Genomic DNA, 18,453 nt, shown 5'->3' on the forward strand with positions numbered 1-18,453 from the left:
GAAATCGCTCCTGGCTTGGGGGGACCATATGGGACGCCGGGGGATTGAACCACGGTCCTTCCTATGCTAGCGCTTGCAAGGCAGACACCTTACTTCTAGCGCTACCTTCCTGGCCCCAAGAATTAGAATCTTAATATATGACATACTTTTTAATTTATTTTGTATTTTGTGTCCCAAATTTGAAGGGACATCTCACTTTCAGCAGCACTTTGGAAGGAAGAAGAAAAAATGTCAGTGCTATTTCCTGAAATAAAAGTTGAAACTTCTAACATCACTAGACATACCTTGGACAATTATTTTATTTTTGAAAGTAGTTGGAGGAAAGCAGTTTTGGAAACAGAACAAATTAAGAAAGGTAACTTTATTTTACTTTTAACTTTGTTGTCATTGTTACTGTTGTTTTGTTTGGGGGCCACACTCTGTGTTTAGGGGTTCCTTCTGGTTCTAAACTTAGAATTTTTCCTGGAAGTACCAGGAGTGCCATATGGGATGCCTGAGTCAGCTATCTGCAAGGCAAAGTGTTCTATTCACCATTCTATCTCCTTGCCCAATGTCTCTGCAGTTATAAAATGATTTTTAGGGGGTCAGAGCAATAGTATAGCACGTTGGGTGTCTGCCTTGCACTTGACCATCCTAGATTTAATCCCTGACATCCCATATGGTCCCCCCAGACAGTCTGCCAGGAATGATTTCTGAGCTCAGAGCCAGAAGTAACCCCTGAGTACCTCTGGATGTGGCCTTAAAACAAAAACAAACAAAAAACTATTTTTAATTTTTGTAAGAATGATACCTTAAATGGAAAAAATAGAACAAAATTTAATAGAACAAAATAGAATAGAATAGAACATAATAGAAACAAAATTTAAACAAAAGAATTTTCTTGGGGCCAGAGAGATAGCACTGAGGTAGGGCGTTTTCCTTGCAAGCAGCTGATCCAGGATAGATGGTGGTTTGAATTCCAGCATCCCATATGGTCCCCCATGCCTGCCAGAAATAATTTTTGTTTTTATTTTTTTTAACCACTTTCTTTTTTTAAAGCCTATAGCACCCAGTATTCCCAGGCAGTCTCTCATCTAAGTACTAACCAGGCTTGACCCTGCTTAGCTTCCAAGATCAGACGCGTTCAGGGTGGTATGGCCGTAGATGCCAGGAATGATTTCTGAGTGCAGAGCGAGGAATAACCCCTGAGTGCTGCCTGGTGTGACCCAAAATCTAAAAAAAAAAAAAAAAAAAAAAAAAAAAAAGAATTTTCTTTATGTCAGTGCATTATTATTGAAGTCTTAAATTTTCTCACGTTGGTATTTAATTTTTTGTATTTAATAATTTAATCTTTAATTACACTTTTTTAGAATTATAATTCTTTTTTATTTATTTATTGTTTTAGAATCAATAATTCTAACCAAATTTTTATATTTTAAGTGACTTGTCAAAAAGTATCCTCTATCTTTCTGTTACTCATTAAAATTTTTTTTGAGGAATTTTGACATACATATAAATGTTTAAATTGCTTTTTGGCTTTCCCTCCTACAAGTTGCTATAGTATTTTTGTTTATTTGTTTTTTGGGCCACCCAGCAGCGCTCAGGGGTTATTACTGGCTCTGCACTCAGAAATAATTCTTGGTAGGCTCGGGGGACCATATGGGATGCTGGGGATTGAACCCAGGTTGGCCCCTGTAATAGTATTTTTTATTTATTGTGAATTCTGATGTTAGCCTTATTGGTGGAGTACTTGAAAATAACAGAATTCAGACTATTGAGCCATTTAAAGATAGTCAGTTTAGAGTCCCTGGGCAATGAATTCCAAAGCCTTAAAAACAGGATATGTGAAAAGGAATTACTCTGGGCTTTGAAGCCCTGGAGTCAAGATGGGAAACCATCCAACCCAGATCAAGGCTCTAAATTAAGACTAACTTAGTCCAAAACTGAAGGCTAGAACTCACCTCAGGAGATGGTTCAATGAAAGAAAAACCCTGATAAGACTCTGAAAGTCTCCAAACCTCTAAGTCCTCGCCAAGGGATTCTACTGCACAGAGCCCCCAGGTTAAGAAAAGGTCTATACATTCTGTTTCCCAAAGCAGCTCAATGCAATCCATGCTTGAGCTTTTTGCATCTTATCTCAGTGCTTGGAAGTTGCTCCCAGCAGTGTTCAGGGGACCAAGCCTTACTAGGATTAAAAAATTTGGGGCCTCCTGTCTGCAAATACATGCATCTACCTTTCCTGTTTTCTCCCTTGACCCCATGACTCTAAGGGGCACTCTGTTTTGGAGGAGCCCACATCACCACTGTGAGTGCATAATCTCTCCTTGGCAGCTAAATTGCTTCAATAGGATCATCACCTCATATAGGGTTGTGTAATTATATTGGGATCATGAAAAATTGAGTAATAGCCAAACATTTCTGAATGCACAACTAATTAAGTCCAAATCAAACACGTTGTGAGACCAAGTTGATTCTGGGAGTGCTGGCCCATGTTGCATTGTACAATTCAAAAAAGGGTGGTAAGTGGAGAAGTTTGGGAAACAGTTCTATAGCGCGCTACTCTGGAGTTGCCATGTTCTTATATGCATCCCCTTCTCCCCCTGGCCCCAGAAACCCCATATTCTTCCAAGAATTATTATTCCCCAGCAAAATTATTTTATATCACTCTCCCTTCTCCTAAAATTCTTCCCAGAGGCACAAGACAAAGTGCCTAAATCCTAGTAGAGATTGGGGCCGACTTTACTTTTCATGTGAAGAGTTTCACTTAGCCCCAGCATGCAAGCCACTGCTTCCAGAAAGTTCAGCTGCTATGGATCAGCTCTCACAATGAGCAGATCAAGAGAGCCTCAAGTGCAAGTTGATCGTAGCTGCCTTTGGGGACTTGCAGGACTGTGTTTCCTGACTACATCCAATCTCCACAGAGCCCACCAATCATACAATAAACTGAAAGACATTTTAGGGGGGAAGATCCAGGTCACTTAGAGTAGCTTCATTTTCTTGGCTATATTATTTGGCAGTATTGTATTATACTTTTTTGGTCTGGACCAGAAATCATATTTATGTAATCAAGAAATAATGCACATGCCTATAATGTTTTTTTTTAATAGACTGCACCACAGCATTTGGTCTAAGAGAGTTAAAAGAATCCACCAAAATACCATATTTACCAGAAATTAAGAGTTGTCAGAAAAGTTCAACTCCATTAGAGGTTCGGAAAAGTCAATTGTATGCTGATCCTGACACCTTCCCAATCAGGTAGATCATTTCTCTTCAATTCTACTTGATTAGTTATTGTTGTTACTGTTGTTTGGGACCATACTGAACTTTATTCAGGGTTTCCTTTTGGCTCAATGCTCGGTGGTCGCTCTTAGCAGAATCAGGGACTGTGTATTGCCAGGGAATGAATCAGGCCTCCTGCATGCAAAGTTGTTTCTATGACCCCTACTGAGTGTTTGTAGAAATATTGCTAAAATGAGGGCTTTTCTGACCAGTGAATCTAATTTATTCTTTCCTACTTATTTTTCCATAAAGAATTTATTTCATTTTCAAATATGTGATTTTTATGCAATTTGACCAGTGAGTACTTTTCTGTTTTTGAGTGACACCATTGGAATTTGAAAACTCCCTTTAAAAAATCTTTATTGCCATAATGTTAAGTAGCCCATGAGAGTATTGGAATTTTTGGCAGTAAAAATAAATGAACTCTGCAATACTAGCAGGGTCTGTGCCTGGAATACGGCATGTTGGGTTTCAATTGGGTTTTCAATATGAGTGTGAAAAGAGATTCTGACATTGGCCTAATGACTTTGCATTGCCTTTAGAAATGAATCTGTCCACTAGAAAAGTTCCATTGATTTTGAACACTAACATTTAAAAGCTTTATTAAAAATACTTTTCATTGGGCCTGGAATGAAACCTAGTCATGGATTATTGTCCTTGCATGGATAAGGCCTTGCTTAGAAACTATGATGCCAGCATACAATGCCTGGCACCACAATAAATTAAAAACCTCTAAATCAGACTGACTTACCATTCATTAAAAGAAATCCTTTGGGGCTAGAAATGTAGCACAATGCGTAGGCTCTTGCCTTGCCACACAGCTAGCATAGATCTATCCCCAGCACCCCATATGGTTTCTGAGTAACACTAAGAGTGATCCTTGAGTAGTGATCCTTGAAGACAAGAATAAGCACTGTCTAGTGTGGCCCCAAAAGAAACGAACACAAAAGATCTATAGATTATAATAAGGCTCTTTCACATTCTATTTGGTTTTGCTTTGACTTATTCATTATTTACTTATTGAATGTTAGATATTTATTGTTTATATACTGTCAACCTAAAAAAAGGCATTTATTATAATTAGAGTTGCAACTCTTAATTATCAGGGATTTTAAATTTTTGTATTTTATCAAGGAATTTTTTTTTTGGTCACACCCAGCAGTGCTCAGGGGTTACTCCTGGCTCTATGCTCAGAAATTGCTCCTGGCAGGTTCAGGGGACCATATGGGATGCCGGGATTTGAACTACCATCCTTCTGCATGAAAGGCAAATGCCTTACCTCCATGCTATCTCTTCGGCCCCTCAAGGAATTTTTTAAAGTTTTATATTATCTATGACCATAATCAGGTCAGAAATCATTCCTTTACACATAGAATATTTGGAATTTCAGTATTCTTTTTTTTTAATTTACTTTATTTATTTAATTCATTTGGGGGACCATACCTAGTGCTGCTCAGCAGTTACTCTTGGCTCTGTACTCAGGAAATATTCCTGGTAGTACTCGGGGGACCATATGTGATACTGGTGGTCAAACCCAGGTTGTCCACATGTAAGGCAAGCACCCTACCCAATATACTATCCCTCTGGCCCCCAGAATTTATTTTTGAGGTTTATGTTTACCACAGTTGTTCTTTCTTATTACTCTTGAAATAAATTCTCATACTTGAATATACTGGAAGGGAAGTTCTGCATTAATTTTATCCAAATTATGAAAGTAAATAAGGTTTGTGTATAAAATATGGCAAGTGCTCTACCACTGTGCTATCGCTCCGGCTCCAGTATATTCCTTTTTATTTGGGAGAAACATCTTTCATTTTTATTATATTTATGTTTTGATGTTAGTCTATTTGCAACCTTCATTCTACTTTTTGGGGGTTATTAACACTACTAATTTTCAGACAAAGGGGAAAGATGGCAGTTCAATGCTGAGCATGCAATGCTGGAGAAACCCAGGTGGGCCTAAAGGTGTGCTGGGACCTGCACACCTGCCAAGTGCTCTAATCTTTGTAATGTCTCCCAAACTCCATACTCTGCCTTATAAAAAAAAAAAAGTGAAACTGGAGCCGGGGCAATAACACAGCAGTAGGATGTTTATCTAGCACATGGTCAACCTAGAATGGACTTGGGTTTGATCCCCGGCATTCCATATGATCCCCCAAGCCTGCCAGAGTGATTTTTGAGTGCAGAGCCAGGAGTAATTCCTGAGCGCCACTAGGTGTGACCCAAAAACCAAAAAGAAAAAAAATAAGTGAAACCAAAGACACTGATATTACATATAGACCTTTCATGTCACTACTTTATTTTCAAACAGTATTTACTGACCACATTGTACTTTTAAATTATTTTTAATTTTAAATTACTTTATTTAAACAACATGGTTACAAGGTTGTTTGTAATTCAGTTGCTTTTTTTTTTTACAGTTACAAAGTTGTTCATGATTGGATTTCAGTCTTACAATCTACAACACCCTTTACCTGTGCAATTTTCCTGCCACCAATATCTTAGTTTCCCTCTTGCCCTCCTCTCTACCCTTTTTCTTGCCTTCCTCTGTAGCAGACATTTTCCATTTTTCTTCTCCCCCTCTCCCCCGTCTTCTCTCCCTCTCTCTCTTTTTCCTTTTAGACTCTGCATTCACATTATATTCATGGCTTTATTGTTCCCTGTCTTTATTTGGGGGTGGGGTGGGCCACACTCGGTGACTCTGTGACTTTCAGAAATCGCTCTAGGTTTGGGGGACCATATGGGACATTGGGAATCGAACCTAGGTCCATCCTGGGTCAGTCTAGTGCAAGGCAAACGCCCTACTGCACCATTACTGCTTCAGTTCCATGTTCCCTGTCTATTTGCTAGTTTCTTTTACTTTGTTTGAGGGTCACACTCAGGAATCACTCCTGGCAAGGCTCAGGGGACCATATAGGATATGGGGGTTCAACCTGGGTTGGATCTGTACATACAAGTGCCCTACCCATTCTACTATCACTCTAGCCATCTCCAACTTTTCTTAAGGACAGATATACCTGCTCAGTGATTGAGTGTTTGCCCTGCATGTGGCAAGTCTGAGTTCATCCCTGTCCCACCCCACTCATCACCCTCCATAAATAAAAAGTAAAATTATAATGAAATAAGACATAATCAAAGATGATGGGAAGTCATAATCGCTAATAGGGAAAATGATAGCAGCTAAAAAAGAAGAGGTCAATGAAGTAGAAAAATTGGAGTTTCAGAATTAATATAAAACAATCTCTGAAGGGCAATGAATATTCATAATTTCCCAGACCCGTATCCCTGATACTCTGTTTGCTTGTTTGATTTTCAATGGGAATCACACTGTCCTTTGGTGGAGGCATGGGATTAGCAGAACTCTCTTTCACTGTGTGTGTTCATCTTAAAGAACACAGAAACCCAGGAAACACCCATTGAATAAACCCATTCATTCTACTTCTTATTGTTTGACCTTATTTAAGTTTCTGTTTCATCATTTGCAACTTGATTATTGGTGGAATGATTTTTTTCCCCTTCAACATTTGACATTGGCCTGCGTGTGAATTTACTTAAACCCACAGAGGACAATAGGAAAATGTTTTATTTGTGTTAAGACAAATGTTCTTCGTATACAAAGTACAAAGTTGTGCTAAGTGCCAGAATGCTGCTAATGAGTGCTTTGCAAAGATAAATATGAGCTTTCCCCCCTGTCTTTGGAACAAATCTATTTTAGCCATTCCAATGAGAGCATGAGAAGTTGCCTGGAATTATTATATCCTCCTCTGCCTCCTCTGCAGACTGCACAGAACCCTTTGAAAGAACAGTCATGGCTGAACAGGGAAGTATTTATTTTTAAAATTGTGTTTTGTGTAGAACACCTTTTATCCCTTTTCATACTGAATATTTTTAAAAACTCTGATGGAAGTCTGATGTGTTTCTCAAATTTCTTTAAGGAGAATAATTATTTTCAGTGACTCTTAATGCAGACTTTGCTAATGTATTGGAAAATAGTTACTCTTTCAACTAGAAGGGAAGAACATTGAAAAAATTGTTTTTGTGGGCCAGAAAGATGTGTCAACCATCTGAGCATTTGCATAACATACTAGAATCCTAGGCTTGATACTTGGCATCATATAGTTTCTTGGGCAATACCTGGTATGACCCCTCCCCCAAATGTTTAATATAGTTGTAAGAAATTTGGAATTATTTTGGGTTATCTCAGCTAGAGCAGATTCATTCATAATCTGTTTCCTCTAAAAACTGACCTATTATTTAGTCCCATTACAGGTCTGTTTTATCTAGGAAATGCTACTAATTGTAAAAAATTTAGATGGAAGTGATTAATAGATAAAGAAGCACATGCAAGAGATATTTATATATTGGGGCTGGAGTGATAGTACAGTGGCAAGACGTTTACCTTGCATGTGGCCAACCTGAGACAAATCCAGGTTTGATTTCCTGCATCCCATATGGCCAGGAGTGACTTCTGAGTACAGAGGCAGGAGTAACCCCAAATCACTGCTGGGTATGGCCCCAAAACCAAAATAATAATAATGATAGTAATAAATAGATAAAATAAATTAATAAAGAGTTATTTATATTTACATGTTCTGGTAATCTAATCTTTTTTTAGTATTTTTTATTTATTTAAACATCTTGATTACAAATATGATTGTGATTAGGTTTCAGTCATGTAAAGAACACACCCCTTCACCAGTGCAACATTCCCACCACCAATGTCCCAAATCTCCCTCCATCCCACCCTACCCCCACCTGTACTCTAGACAGGCTTTCCAGTTCCCTCATTCACATGATTATGGTAGTTCTCAGTGTAGTTATTTCTATAACTGCACTCACCACTCTTTGTGGTGAGCTTCATGAAGTGAGCTGGAAGTTCCAGCCCTCCTCTCATTGTCTCAGGATTGTTGCAAAGATGACTTTTATTTTTCTTAAAACCCATAGATGAGTGAGACTATTCTGCGTCTCTCTTTCCCCCTCTGACTTATTTCACTCAGCATAATAGACTCCATGTACATCCATGTATAGGAAAATTTCATGACTTCATCTCTCCTGACGGCTGCATAATATTCCATTGTGTATATGTACCACAGTTTCTTTAGCCATTCATCTGGTGAAGGCATCTTGGTTGTTTCCAGAGCCTTGCTATTGTGAATAGTGCTGCAATAAACATAGGTGTGAGGAAGGGGTCTTTGTATTATATTCTTGTGTTCCTAGGGTATAATCCTAGGAGTGGTATAGCTGGATCGTATGGGAGCTCAATTTCTAGTTTTTGGAGGAATCTCCATATCACTTTCCATAGAGGTTAAACTAGACAGCATTCCCACCAGCAGTGGATAAGCGTTCCTTTCTCTCCACATCCCCACCAGCATTGATTGTTCTCATTCTTTGTGATGTGGGCCAATCTCTATGGTGTGAGATGGTATCTCATCATTGTTTTGATTTGCATCTCCCTGATGATCAGTGATGAGGAGCATATTTTCATGTGCCTTTAGGCCATTTGTATTTCTTTTTTTTTTTTTTTTTTTTTGGTTTTTGGGCCACAGCGGTGCTCAGGGGTTACTCCTGGATGTCAGCTCAGAAATAGCTCCTGGCAGGCACGAGGGACCATATGGGACACTGGGATTCGAACCAACCACCTGTGGTCCTGGATCGGCTGCCTGCAAGGCAAACGCCACTGTGCTATCTCTCCGGGCCCTTGTATTTTTTTTTATCAAAGTGTCTGTTCATTTCTTCTCCCCATTTTCTGATGGGATTAGATGTTTTTTTCTTGTAAAGTTCTGTCAGTGCCCTGTATATTTTGGATATTAGCCCTTTATCTGATGGGTATTGGGTGAATAGTTTCTCCCACATGGTGGGTGGCTCTTGTATCCTGGGCACTATTTCTTTTGAGGTGCAGAAGCTTCTCAGCTTAATGTATTCCCATCTGTTGATCTCTGCTTCCACTTGTTTGGAAAGTGCAGTTTCCTTCTTGAAGATGCCTTTAGTCTCAATGTCATGGAGTGTTTTACCGATGTGTTGTTCTATATACCTTATGGTATCAGGTCTGATATCAAGGTCTTTAATCTATTAGGATTTTACCTTCGTACATGATGTTAACTGGGGGTCTATGTTTGCTTTTTTGCAAGTGGCTAACCAGTTATGCCAGCAGCACTTGTTGAAGAGGTTTTCTCTGCTCCACTTAGTATTTTTTGCTCCCTTGTCAAAAATTAGGTGATTGTATGTCTGGGGAACATTGTCTGAGAACTCAAGCCTATTCCACTGATCTGAGGTTCTGTCTTTATTCCAATACCATGCTGTTTTGATAACTATTGCTTTGTAGTACAGTTTAAAGTTGGGGAAAGTAATGCCTCCCATACTTCTTTTCCCTAGGAGTGCTTTAGCTATTCGAGTGTGTTTACTATTCCAGATGAACTTCATAAGTGTTTGATTCACTTCTTTGAAGAATGTCATGGGTATCTTTAGAGGGATCACATTAAATCTGTACAATGCTTTGAGGATTATTGCCATTTATAATGATGTTAATCCTGCCAATCTATGAGCATGGTATGTGTTTTCATTTCCGTGTGTCCTCTCTTATTTCTTGGAGCAGGGCTTTATAGTTTTCTGTGTATAGGTCCTTCATGTTTTTGGTCAAGTTGACTCCAAGATATTTGAGTTTGTGTGGCACTAATGTGAATGGGATTGCCTTCTTGACATCCATCTCTTCCCTATCATTATTGGTGTATAAAAAGGCTATTGATTTCTGTGTGTTAATTTTGTAGCCTGCCACCTTGCTATATGAGTCTATTATTTCTAGAAGCTTTTTGATAGAGTCTTTAGGGCTTTCTAAGTAGAGTATCATGTCATCTGCAAACAGTGAGAGCTTGATTTCTTCCTTTCCTATCTGGATTCCCTTGATATCTTTTTCTTGCCTGATCGCGATAGCAAGCACTTCCAGTACTATGTTGAAGAGGAGTGGTGAGAGCGGACAACCTTGTCTTGTACCAGAATTTAGAGGAAAGGCTTTTAGTTTTCTTTATTGAGGATAATATTTGCCATTGGCTTGTGGTACATGGCTTCAACTAGATTGAGAAAGGTTCCTTCCATTTCCATCTTGCTGAGAGTTTTGATCAAGAATGGGTGTTGGACCTTATCAAATGCTTTCTCTGCATCTATTAATATGATCATGTGATTTTTATTTTTCTTGTTGTTGATGTTGTGTATGATATTGATAGATTTACGGATGTTAAACCATCCTTGCATTCCTGGGATGAAACCTACTTGGTCGTAGTATATGATCTTCTTGATGATGCATTGGATCCTATTTGCCAGGATTTTGTTGAAGATCTTTGCATCTGCATTCATCAGGGATATTGGTCTGTAATTTTCTTTTTTGGCAGCATCTCTGTCTGGTTTAGGTATCAAGGTGATGTTGGCTTCATAAAAGCTGTTTGGGAGTGTTCCCATTTTTTCAATTTCATGGAAGAGCCTGGCTAGGATTGGTAGTAGCTCCTCTTGAAAGGTTTGAAAGAAAAAAAAAAGAAAAGTTTGAAAGAATTTATTAGTAAATCCATCTGGGCTTGGGCTTTTCTTTTTAGGCAGATGTTTGATTACAGTTTCAATTGCCTCAGTAGTGATGGGGGTGTTTAGATATGCTATATCCTCCTTACTTAATTATGGAAGGTTATAAGTGTCCAAAAATTTATCCATTTCTTCTAGGTTCTCATGTTTAGTAGCATAAAGTTTCTCAAAGTAGTCTCTGATTACCCTTGGGATCTCTGTAGTATCTGTCGTGATCTTCCCCCTCTCATTTCTAATATGGATTATCAGGTTTCTCTCTTTCTTTGCGAGTTTTGCCAATGGTCTATCAATCTTGTTTATTTTTTCAAAGAACCAACTTCTGCTTTCGTTGATCTTTCGGATTGTTTTTTGGTTTTCCACTTCATTGATTTCTGCTTTCAGTTTTGTTATTTCCTTCTGTCTCCCTATTTTTGGTTCCTTTTGCTGGTCATTTTCTAATTTTTTGAGCTGTGTCATTAAGTTATTCAGGTATGCCCCTTCTTCCTTCCTGATGTGTGCTTGCAAAACTATAAATTTTTTTCTCAGGACCGCTTTTGCTGTGTCCCATAGATTCTGGCAGTTTGTGTCTTAATTATCATTTGTTTTCAGGAAAGTTTTGATTTCCTCTTTGATTTCATCTCGGACCCACTGGTTGTTCAGTAGCAGGCTGTTTAATTTCCAATTGTTAAAGTTTTTCTTCTGTGTGGCTTTGTAGTTCACATCTAATTTCAGAGCCTTGTGGTCAGCAAAGGTAGCCTGCAAGATTTCTATCTTCTTGATTTTATGAAGGTATGTTTTATGTGTCAGCATGTGGTCTATCCTGGAGAATGACCCATGTACATTGGAGAAGAATGTGTATCCTGGTTTTTTTGGGTGGAGTGTCCTATTTATATCTACTAGTCCTCTTTCTTCCATTACTCTTTTCAGGGTTAGTATGTTTTTGTTGGGTTTCAGTCTGGTTGACCTATCAAGTGTTGACATGGCCGTGTTGAGGTCTCCCACAATTATTGTGTTATTATTGATGTCTTCTTTCAGGTTTATCAATAATTGTATTAGATAATTTTCTGGTCTCTCATTGGGTGCATATATGTTTAATAGTCTGATTTCTTCCTGTTGCACATATCCCTTGATTAGTACATAGTGTCCATCTTTATCCCTTACAACTTTTCTGAGTATAAAGTTGGTGTCATCAGATATTAATATGGCCACCCCAGCTTTTTCAAGTGTGTTATTTGATTGGATGATTTTCCTCCAGCCTTTGATTTTGAGTCTATGTTTGTTCTGACTATTCAGGTGTGTTTCTTGTAGGCAGCAGAAGGTTGGATTCATCTTTTTGACCCATTTTGACACTGTGTCTTTTAATTGGTGAGTTTAGTCCTTTGACATTGAGGGAGATGATTGTCATAGGATTTAATGTCATCTTTGTAGATAAATTTGCTGTGTTTGTTGGTCTCTCTTGTCTTAAAGTAGACCTTTCAGTTTTTCCTTTAAGGCTGGTTTTTTATCTGTGAAGTTTCTGAGCTGTTGCTTATCCATGAAGCTATGTCTTTTTCTTTCAAACCTGAATGTGAGTCAGGGAGGGTGCAGTATTCTCGATGAGGCATCCATTTCATTCAGTCTTGTCACAATATCCCACCACTGTCTTCTGGCCTTGAGAGTTTCTTGTGACATGTCTGCTGTAAGTATTAGGGATGCTCCTTTGAATGTAATTTCCCTTTTTGATTTTGCTGCTTTCAGTATCTATCTCTATCTGTGGGATTTGTCATTGTAACAAGGATGTGTCTTGGGGTGTTTTTCTTTGGGTCTCTTTTAGCTAGTACTCTTCGGACATGCAGGATTTGATTGCATGTAGTCTTTAACTCTGGGAGTATTTCTTTGATAATGTCTTTGATAGTTGATTCTTCCTGGAGATCTCCTACCTGGGTCTCTGGGACTCCAGTGATTCTTATGTTGTTTCTGTTGAGTTTATCAAAGACTTCTATTTTCATCTGTTCACATTCCTTGAGTACTTTTCTCATTGCCTGATCGTTTGTCTTAAGGTTCTTTCCAATTTCTTCTGCTGTGTTGAGTTTTTCTGCATCTCATCTTCCAGCATGCCGATTCTGTCCTCAGCTGCTTTTACCCTGCTGGCGAGGCCATCTACTGAGTTTTTCAGTTCAGCTACCGTGTTTTTCAGATGTTATTTTAGTTTGGAGTTTTCTGATTTCTGTCTTTGTGTTTTGTTCAGACCGATCTATGCTTTCTTTGAGTTCTACAAACATCTTCCATATTGTTATTCTAAACTCCTTGTCTGAGAGGTTAATTAATTAGATGGTCGAAGTTTTTTAGGTCATTCAAACTATCGTCTTCATTCTCTGTGCATATTGATTGCCTGTGGGGTTTCCCCATTTTCCCACTTGTAGTGTGATTTTTTCTGCGTGTTGTGGTGGGGTTCATTGGGTAGAAAGAGAGTGCGCGGCCGTAAAGTGAAGCGGAGACGGCCTTCCTTTCTGCAGAATACTGCGGATAGGTTTTCATGGTCTGACACAGTTCTTTGGTGCTTCAGACCTTGGGTGAGCCTCTGGGAGTGCTATTTTTCTGGGCCCCTTTTGGCCCACTCCCAAGAGGTTTCAGAGACAGGACAGGGAAAAACACACACAGGCAACACTCACAGTCAGGAATCACTGGGCGGGCATGGTGATCTAATCTTGATTTCCTTTCTTTTTGATTGAATCGTGTTTAGTGAGAATTAAGAAAACTTAAAGATACATCATAACAAAGATGGAAATGATTAGGCATAGCATTCCTTTACTGATAACATTTATTAACAAACACAAGGATATATGTTTTTTAAAATTTGTGTCTATTTGGGTCACACTTGGCAGTGCTCAGGGAACATGAAGCACTGAAAATAGAAACACACTTCCTTTGCAAATCATGTGCTGTAGCCCCATTAAGCTGTTTTCAAAGCTCAGAAACTGATATATTAATCTTGCTTATATGTGTTCTCTTTGGATTAGCTCTGATGAAAGGATATTCCTTCCTCTAATGTTGATTTAAAGGCGTATATTTTTCTTCAACATGGGAGTTTCATTGACAGTATGCTTTCTGTCTCTATTTGTTTCTGAAATATTCATGTGCCCTGCATGTATATAAAGTATTTTATCATGATATGAAATTATAGGTCAAAGAATATCAAGCAGACATGCCCTATGATGCAACATAAGGAGAAATCAAAAGGTAAGTTGAACTCTTTTTCTCTTACCTCACTTCTTTGTTAAGAAGTCACACCTCTTTTTCACTCTTTCCATTGATTTGGCTGCTTTTGTTAATGTGATTCTTGCATAGGGGCCTTGCTAATCTTCTCTGTATCATTCTAATTTTAGTACATGTGCTGCTGAAGTGAGTAATGTTAACACTGTTTAATCTTTCTTTATTTGATAAACTTAGTGGATTGATCTTGACTATATATATACAAATAGAGAGAGACAGAGAGAGAGGGAGAGGAAGGAGAGAGAGAGAGAAGGCAAGCCTATGCCAAGGAGCCTGAGAAAATAATTAAAGTATATTTAATTGCACTTAGAATTTAATTAGTTACTTTAATTGTTATCACAGGCTCCTTGGTATAGGTTTGCCTCACTTCTCATTGCTTATCAACTAGTTTACTTGTTTGCAATTTTAGTATTCTGGCCTCTTAAATTCTTCAATGCTGTGAGAAAAGCCTTACAACATTGCCTTCTAATTCTGGCACTCCCTCTCTTCTTCAAAAACAGCTGGCTCTCGTGACCCACAGACTAAAGTATGATTTCAAACTTGATAGTGGACTTTACCACTTCCCCTTTTCCTATCCTGTAATAAAATGCCTTTCTCCTGTTGTTAGCTCCGGACTTGAGATCTGTCCCATAAAGTCCCATAAAGATGCCAATAATGCAAAAGAAATAAAAAATAAAAATAAATAAATAAAGGAGTTTATTCAGATAGCATGTCTCGCAGGTGACAACCCTGGCCCAACTTACATTCTTATTTTTATACCCAGTTTAAAGACTTTTAGAATGGGCTAGGTGATCGTTGTGGAGATTGGCTACACATTACATCATTACTTATAGGGCGCTAGGTGATTGGTCGAAACTAATAAGGACTTTTATGGTGGTTGTAAGCAGGATGTAAACAGAATATTGGCTTAGGGGTAGGGGATGCAATAGAGGATGCAAATAGGATGTTGGCCTGGGGACCCTTGTGTTATTCCAGGAACTTGTGCCATTTATACTAAGAGGCCTATTATACTACCTGAAGTCTGTCATGGCTACAGTCTGGTTCTTATGTCTAAAGCAAATAATGGTTGCAGAAGTGAAACAGCAGTTAATTCTAAACTTACACACTAATATTCCCTTCTAACACTGTTCTGATGGAGAAAGTCTGACTCTGGTCAGACAGGGATTTTTCTGTGAAGAAATTTAAGAGGAAAAACAAGTAGGAAGGAGGTCAGGATTTTACAGCAATCATTATTTGGAAAATTCAACAATCACCATCAACACAACTGCCAATATCAAACACTACCACACTAATGAACCAGCCAACCAAATCAGTATTTTTTAGCTTGGGTTCTTATTCTCTCAGACCAATTGCTTCTCAATTTTATACAGTAGTCTAATTGAAAAGATTCTTTGCTCCTAAAGCAACAGACCCTTTTTTTGGGATCAATCATCAAAAATATTCCTCCTACCCTGGTCTTAAATTTTCATGAAACTGGTACCTTATGTTAAACTGTAGCTTATTTTTATGCCAAAAGTTTAACTTTTTCCTTAAACTTATCCCCTGGTCCTTATATGATATTTTGAAAATCTGTGTTAGTAAATAACATCGACACTAATTTTTCCTTTTACCTTTTCCTTATCTGAATTTACTGCGAAGATGATATTGTCTGGTAGAATAAATAGGGGAGCATTACTACATTGTATACCTTTGAAGAATAGAAAAATTGTAATGATCTTTCCCTTGAAAATCTGATAAGACTCATTTTGGTAAATCATTAAAATTGCTTGTTTTTATTGGGAAACTACTTTAACAGTGATTCAATTATTTTTGATTTTAGGACTCTTTAGACACTCAAATTCTTCTCCAATCAATTTTGGTAAGTTTTATTTTCTTTATTTTTAAAGTTTATGTTTTAAAATGCACTTGCATAAATTTAGTATTTTCTTTATCTGTACATGTCCTTTTAAAAATAATTTATTTGTGGGGCCGGGCGGTGGCGCTAAAGGTAAGGTGCCTGCCTTGCCTGCGCTAGCCTTGGACGGACCGCGGTTCGATCCCCCGGTGTCCCATATGGTCCCCCAAGCCAGGAGCAACTTCTGAGCGCGTAGCCAGGAGTAACCCCTGAGCGTTACTGGGTGTGGCCCAAAAACCAAAAAAAAAAAAAAAAATTTATTTGTGTTTCAATCTTTGCGCATAGTAGGGCATAGTCTAACAAACTCAGGGCTCATTTCTAGCTCATGAATAAACTCAGGTTGACTGTCGCAAAGCAAGTGCTCTGGGGCCGGGCAGTGGCGCTAGAGGTAAGGTGCCTGCCTTGCCTGTGCTAGCCTAGGACGGACTTCGGTTCGATCCCCCGGCGTCCCATATGGTCCCCCAAGCCAGAAGCGACTTCTGAGCGCATGGCCAGGAGTAACCCCTGAGCGTCACCGGGTGTGGCCCAAAAACCAAAAACCAAAAAAAAAAAAAAAAAAAAGCAAGTGCTCTGGTTACTGACTATCTCTTCGGCCTCCACATTTTTATTTATTTATTTATTTATTTATTTTTGAGTTTTGGGTCACACTCAGCAGTACTTAGGGGTTACTTCTGGCTCTATGGTCAGAAATTGCTCCTGGCAGGCTTGGGAAACCATACAGGATTCCAACCACTGTCCTTCTGCATGCAAGGCAAATGCCTTACCTCCATGCTATCTCTCCAGCCCCGAGCCTCCACATTTTGTTAAACCAATATCTTTAATCCAACTCTTCAATTCCAGATTAAACTACCTGATCCCTGGTTGAGAAAGGCAGTTTTATAGACTATTATTTATGTATCCATAATTTAATTGTAGTAGCTGAATTTTTTTTTCTTCCTAGATTCTGGCTTTATGGATCCTTTCTCCGGTGCATCATCTCAGTTCTTACATAGACTTTCTAGAATGGCCCTTTTGGAGTATGACACTATTCGTCAAGAGACAACTAAAAAATCAAAAAAGATCAAGAAACAAGAGCAAAGAGACTGCTTAGATGTATAGCTCGTCGCTTCCTGTATTGATTTTTAAGCTTTATAATTTTTCATTTTTATGTGATGATATAATGTGCAATTATTTACATAAAATATAAATGTAAATAGGAAATACATGTATTATGCCATATATAAAATATTTTATTAACATCAACAGAAATGGTTAAATTATGATTTATGGGGACAGAAAGCATAAAAATTATATTGTATTTGATTTATGCGCATTGATTATGTTTTAGTTCAAATTAATAAGTGATCATTTTCTTTTCCAGTATTCTTATTTACTAAATTTTGAATTTTGAACCCATTGCTGGTACACCTTGGGGTCTACTCCTAGATTGTATTTGGGAGGTGCTCTAGGTGGTGCTCAGTTGTCCAGAGGTACCAGGGATGGAGCCTGGGCTCCAGCAAACTATGCTCCTCTCTAAGACCAATGACCATCTTACTGGACCTCTTTTCTTTTTTTTTTTTTTTTTTTTTGGGCCACACCCTGTGATGCTCAGGGGTTACTTCTGGCTATGCGCTTAGAAGTTGCTCCTGGCTTCTTGGGGGACCATATGGGACACCGGGGGATCGAACCGCGGTCCGTCCTAGGCTAGCGCAGGCAAGGCAGGCACCTTACCTCCAGCGCCACCGCCCGGCCCCACCTCTTTTCTTTTTAATTGAGAAAACATTGGTTTATCTCATTGTATGTGTCATTGGTTTATGTCATTGTACAGGTTTACACAGTGCTAATAAACCCTAAAAAATGATTTTTTGTGTACTATCTGAATAATGAGATTCACCAGAAACTACAAATAATTCAAGGGTGAGTTTTTCAAAATGTCTTTAACAGTCTCTAAAACACCTTCAATTTCAGAAAACAAAAGCGTTTTCCCAGCAGTGACATATGCTCAATCCAAAAGCCCTGAAGCTCAATCCAAAAGCCCTGAACTTGCCACTTTGCCACTGGGGCTAGGCCAGAGGAATTGCCAGCCTCTGATATTAATATACCAGATGATACATATGGCAAAATGAGCTTTGCAACAGTATGATCGATCAGACGCTGAGTCAGAAAGTGCATTCATAAGATTACCCCCTACTCTCCTCTGCCTCAACTCCATTCAGAGTGCAGGGCAAGTATAGATCCAGAACTATCTCTCTACCATCAGGGAAACAACCAAACTCCAACCTATGTGGGTTTAAAAATGGAATCTCTTGGTCAGTTTAAGAAAGCATGCTCAAAATATGGTCACTTTCTATTTTATGTTGAATTTCTTACTACCTGGAGTGAAGGTAGGTGGTGGATTTCTCAGGATTTTAATACTGTTGCTAAGACCTGCCTGAGTTCTTCCCATCTGATACAGTGAAATATGATGGAGTTAAAACCAAGCTTAATAACTTAGGTAATTCTGAAAGGATGGTTTCAGGAGGTTAGTT

At 38.5% G+C, this 18,453-nt stretch overlaps 1 protein-coding gene and 1 pseudogene across 1 annotated transcript; one reads left to right on the top strand and one right to left on the bottom strand.

The window, feature by feature from the left end:
- The first annotated feature begins 222 nt into the window (after nt 1–222).
- On the top strand, nt 223–17,105 carry C10H8orf89 (chromosome 10 C8orf89 homolog). The gene is made up of 5 exons (XM_049782430.1): nt 223–355; nt 3,087–3,234; nt 13,958–14,019; nt 15,872–15,910; nt 16,887–17,105. The coding sequence occupies exons 1-5, from the start codon at nt 229–231 to the stop codon at nt 17,042–17,044; spliced, it is 534 nt and encodes a 177-aa protein (XP_049638387.1). The 5' UTR covers nt 223–228; the 3' UTR covers nt 17,045–17,105.
- On the bottom strand, nt 14,089–14,189 carry LOC126021781 (uncharacterized; annotated as a pseudogene).
- Nucleotides 17,106–18,453: the final 1,348 nt, after the last annotated feature.

Source organism: Suncus etruscus, chromosome 10 (genome assembly GCF_024139225.1).
Source record: "Suncus etruscus isolate mSunEtr1 chromosome 10, mSunEtr1.pri.cur, whole genome shotgun sequence".
Taxonomy (NCBI): Eukaryota; Metazoa; Chordata; class Mammalia; order Eulipotyphla; family Soricidae; genus Suncus; species Suncus etruscus.

Excerpts from the sequence above, each read along its gene's own strand:
- C10H8orf89 (XM_049782430.1), top strand. The coding sequence starts at position 229 with ATGTCAGTGCTATTTCCTGAAATAAAAGTTGAAACTTCTAACATCACT. Across the intron at positions 356-3,086 it reads AACAGAACAAATTAAGAAAG|ACTGCACCACAGCATTTGGT; the intron begins GTAACTTTATTT and ends TTTTTTTAATAG. Across the intron at positions 15,911-16,886 it reads TTCTTCTCCAATCAATTTTG|ATTCTGGCTTTATGGATCCT; the intron begins GTAAGTTTTATT and ends TTTTCTTCCTAG.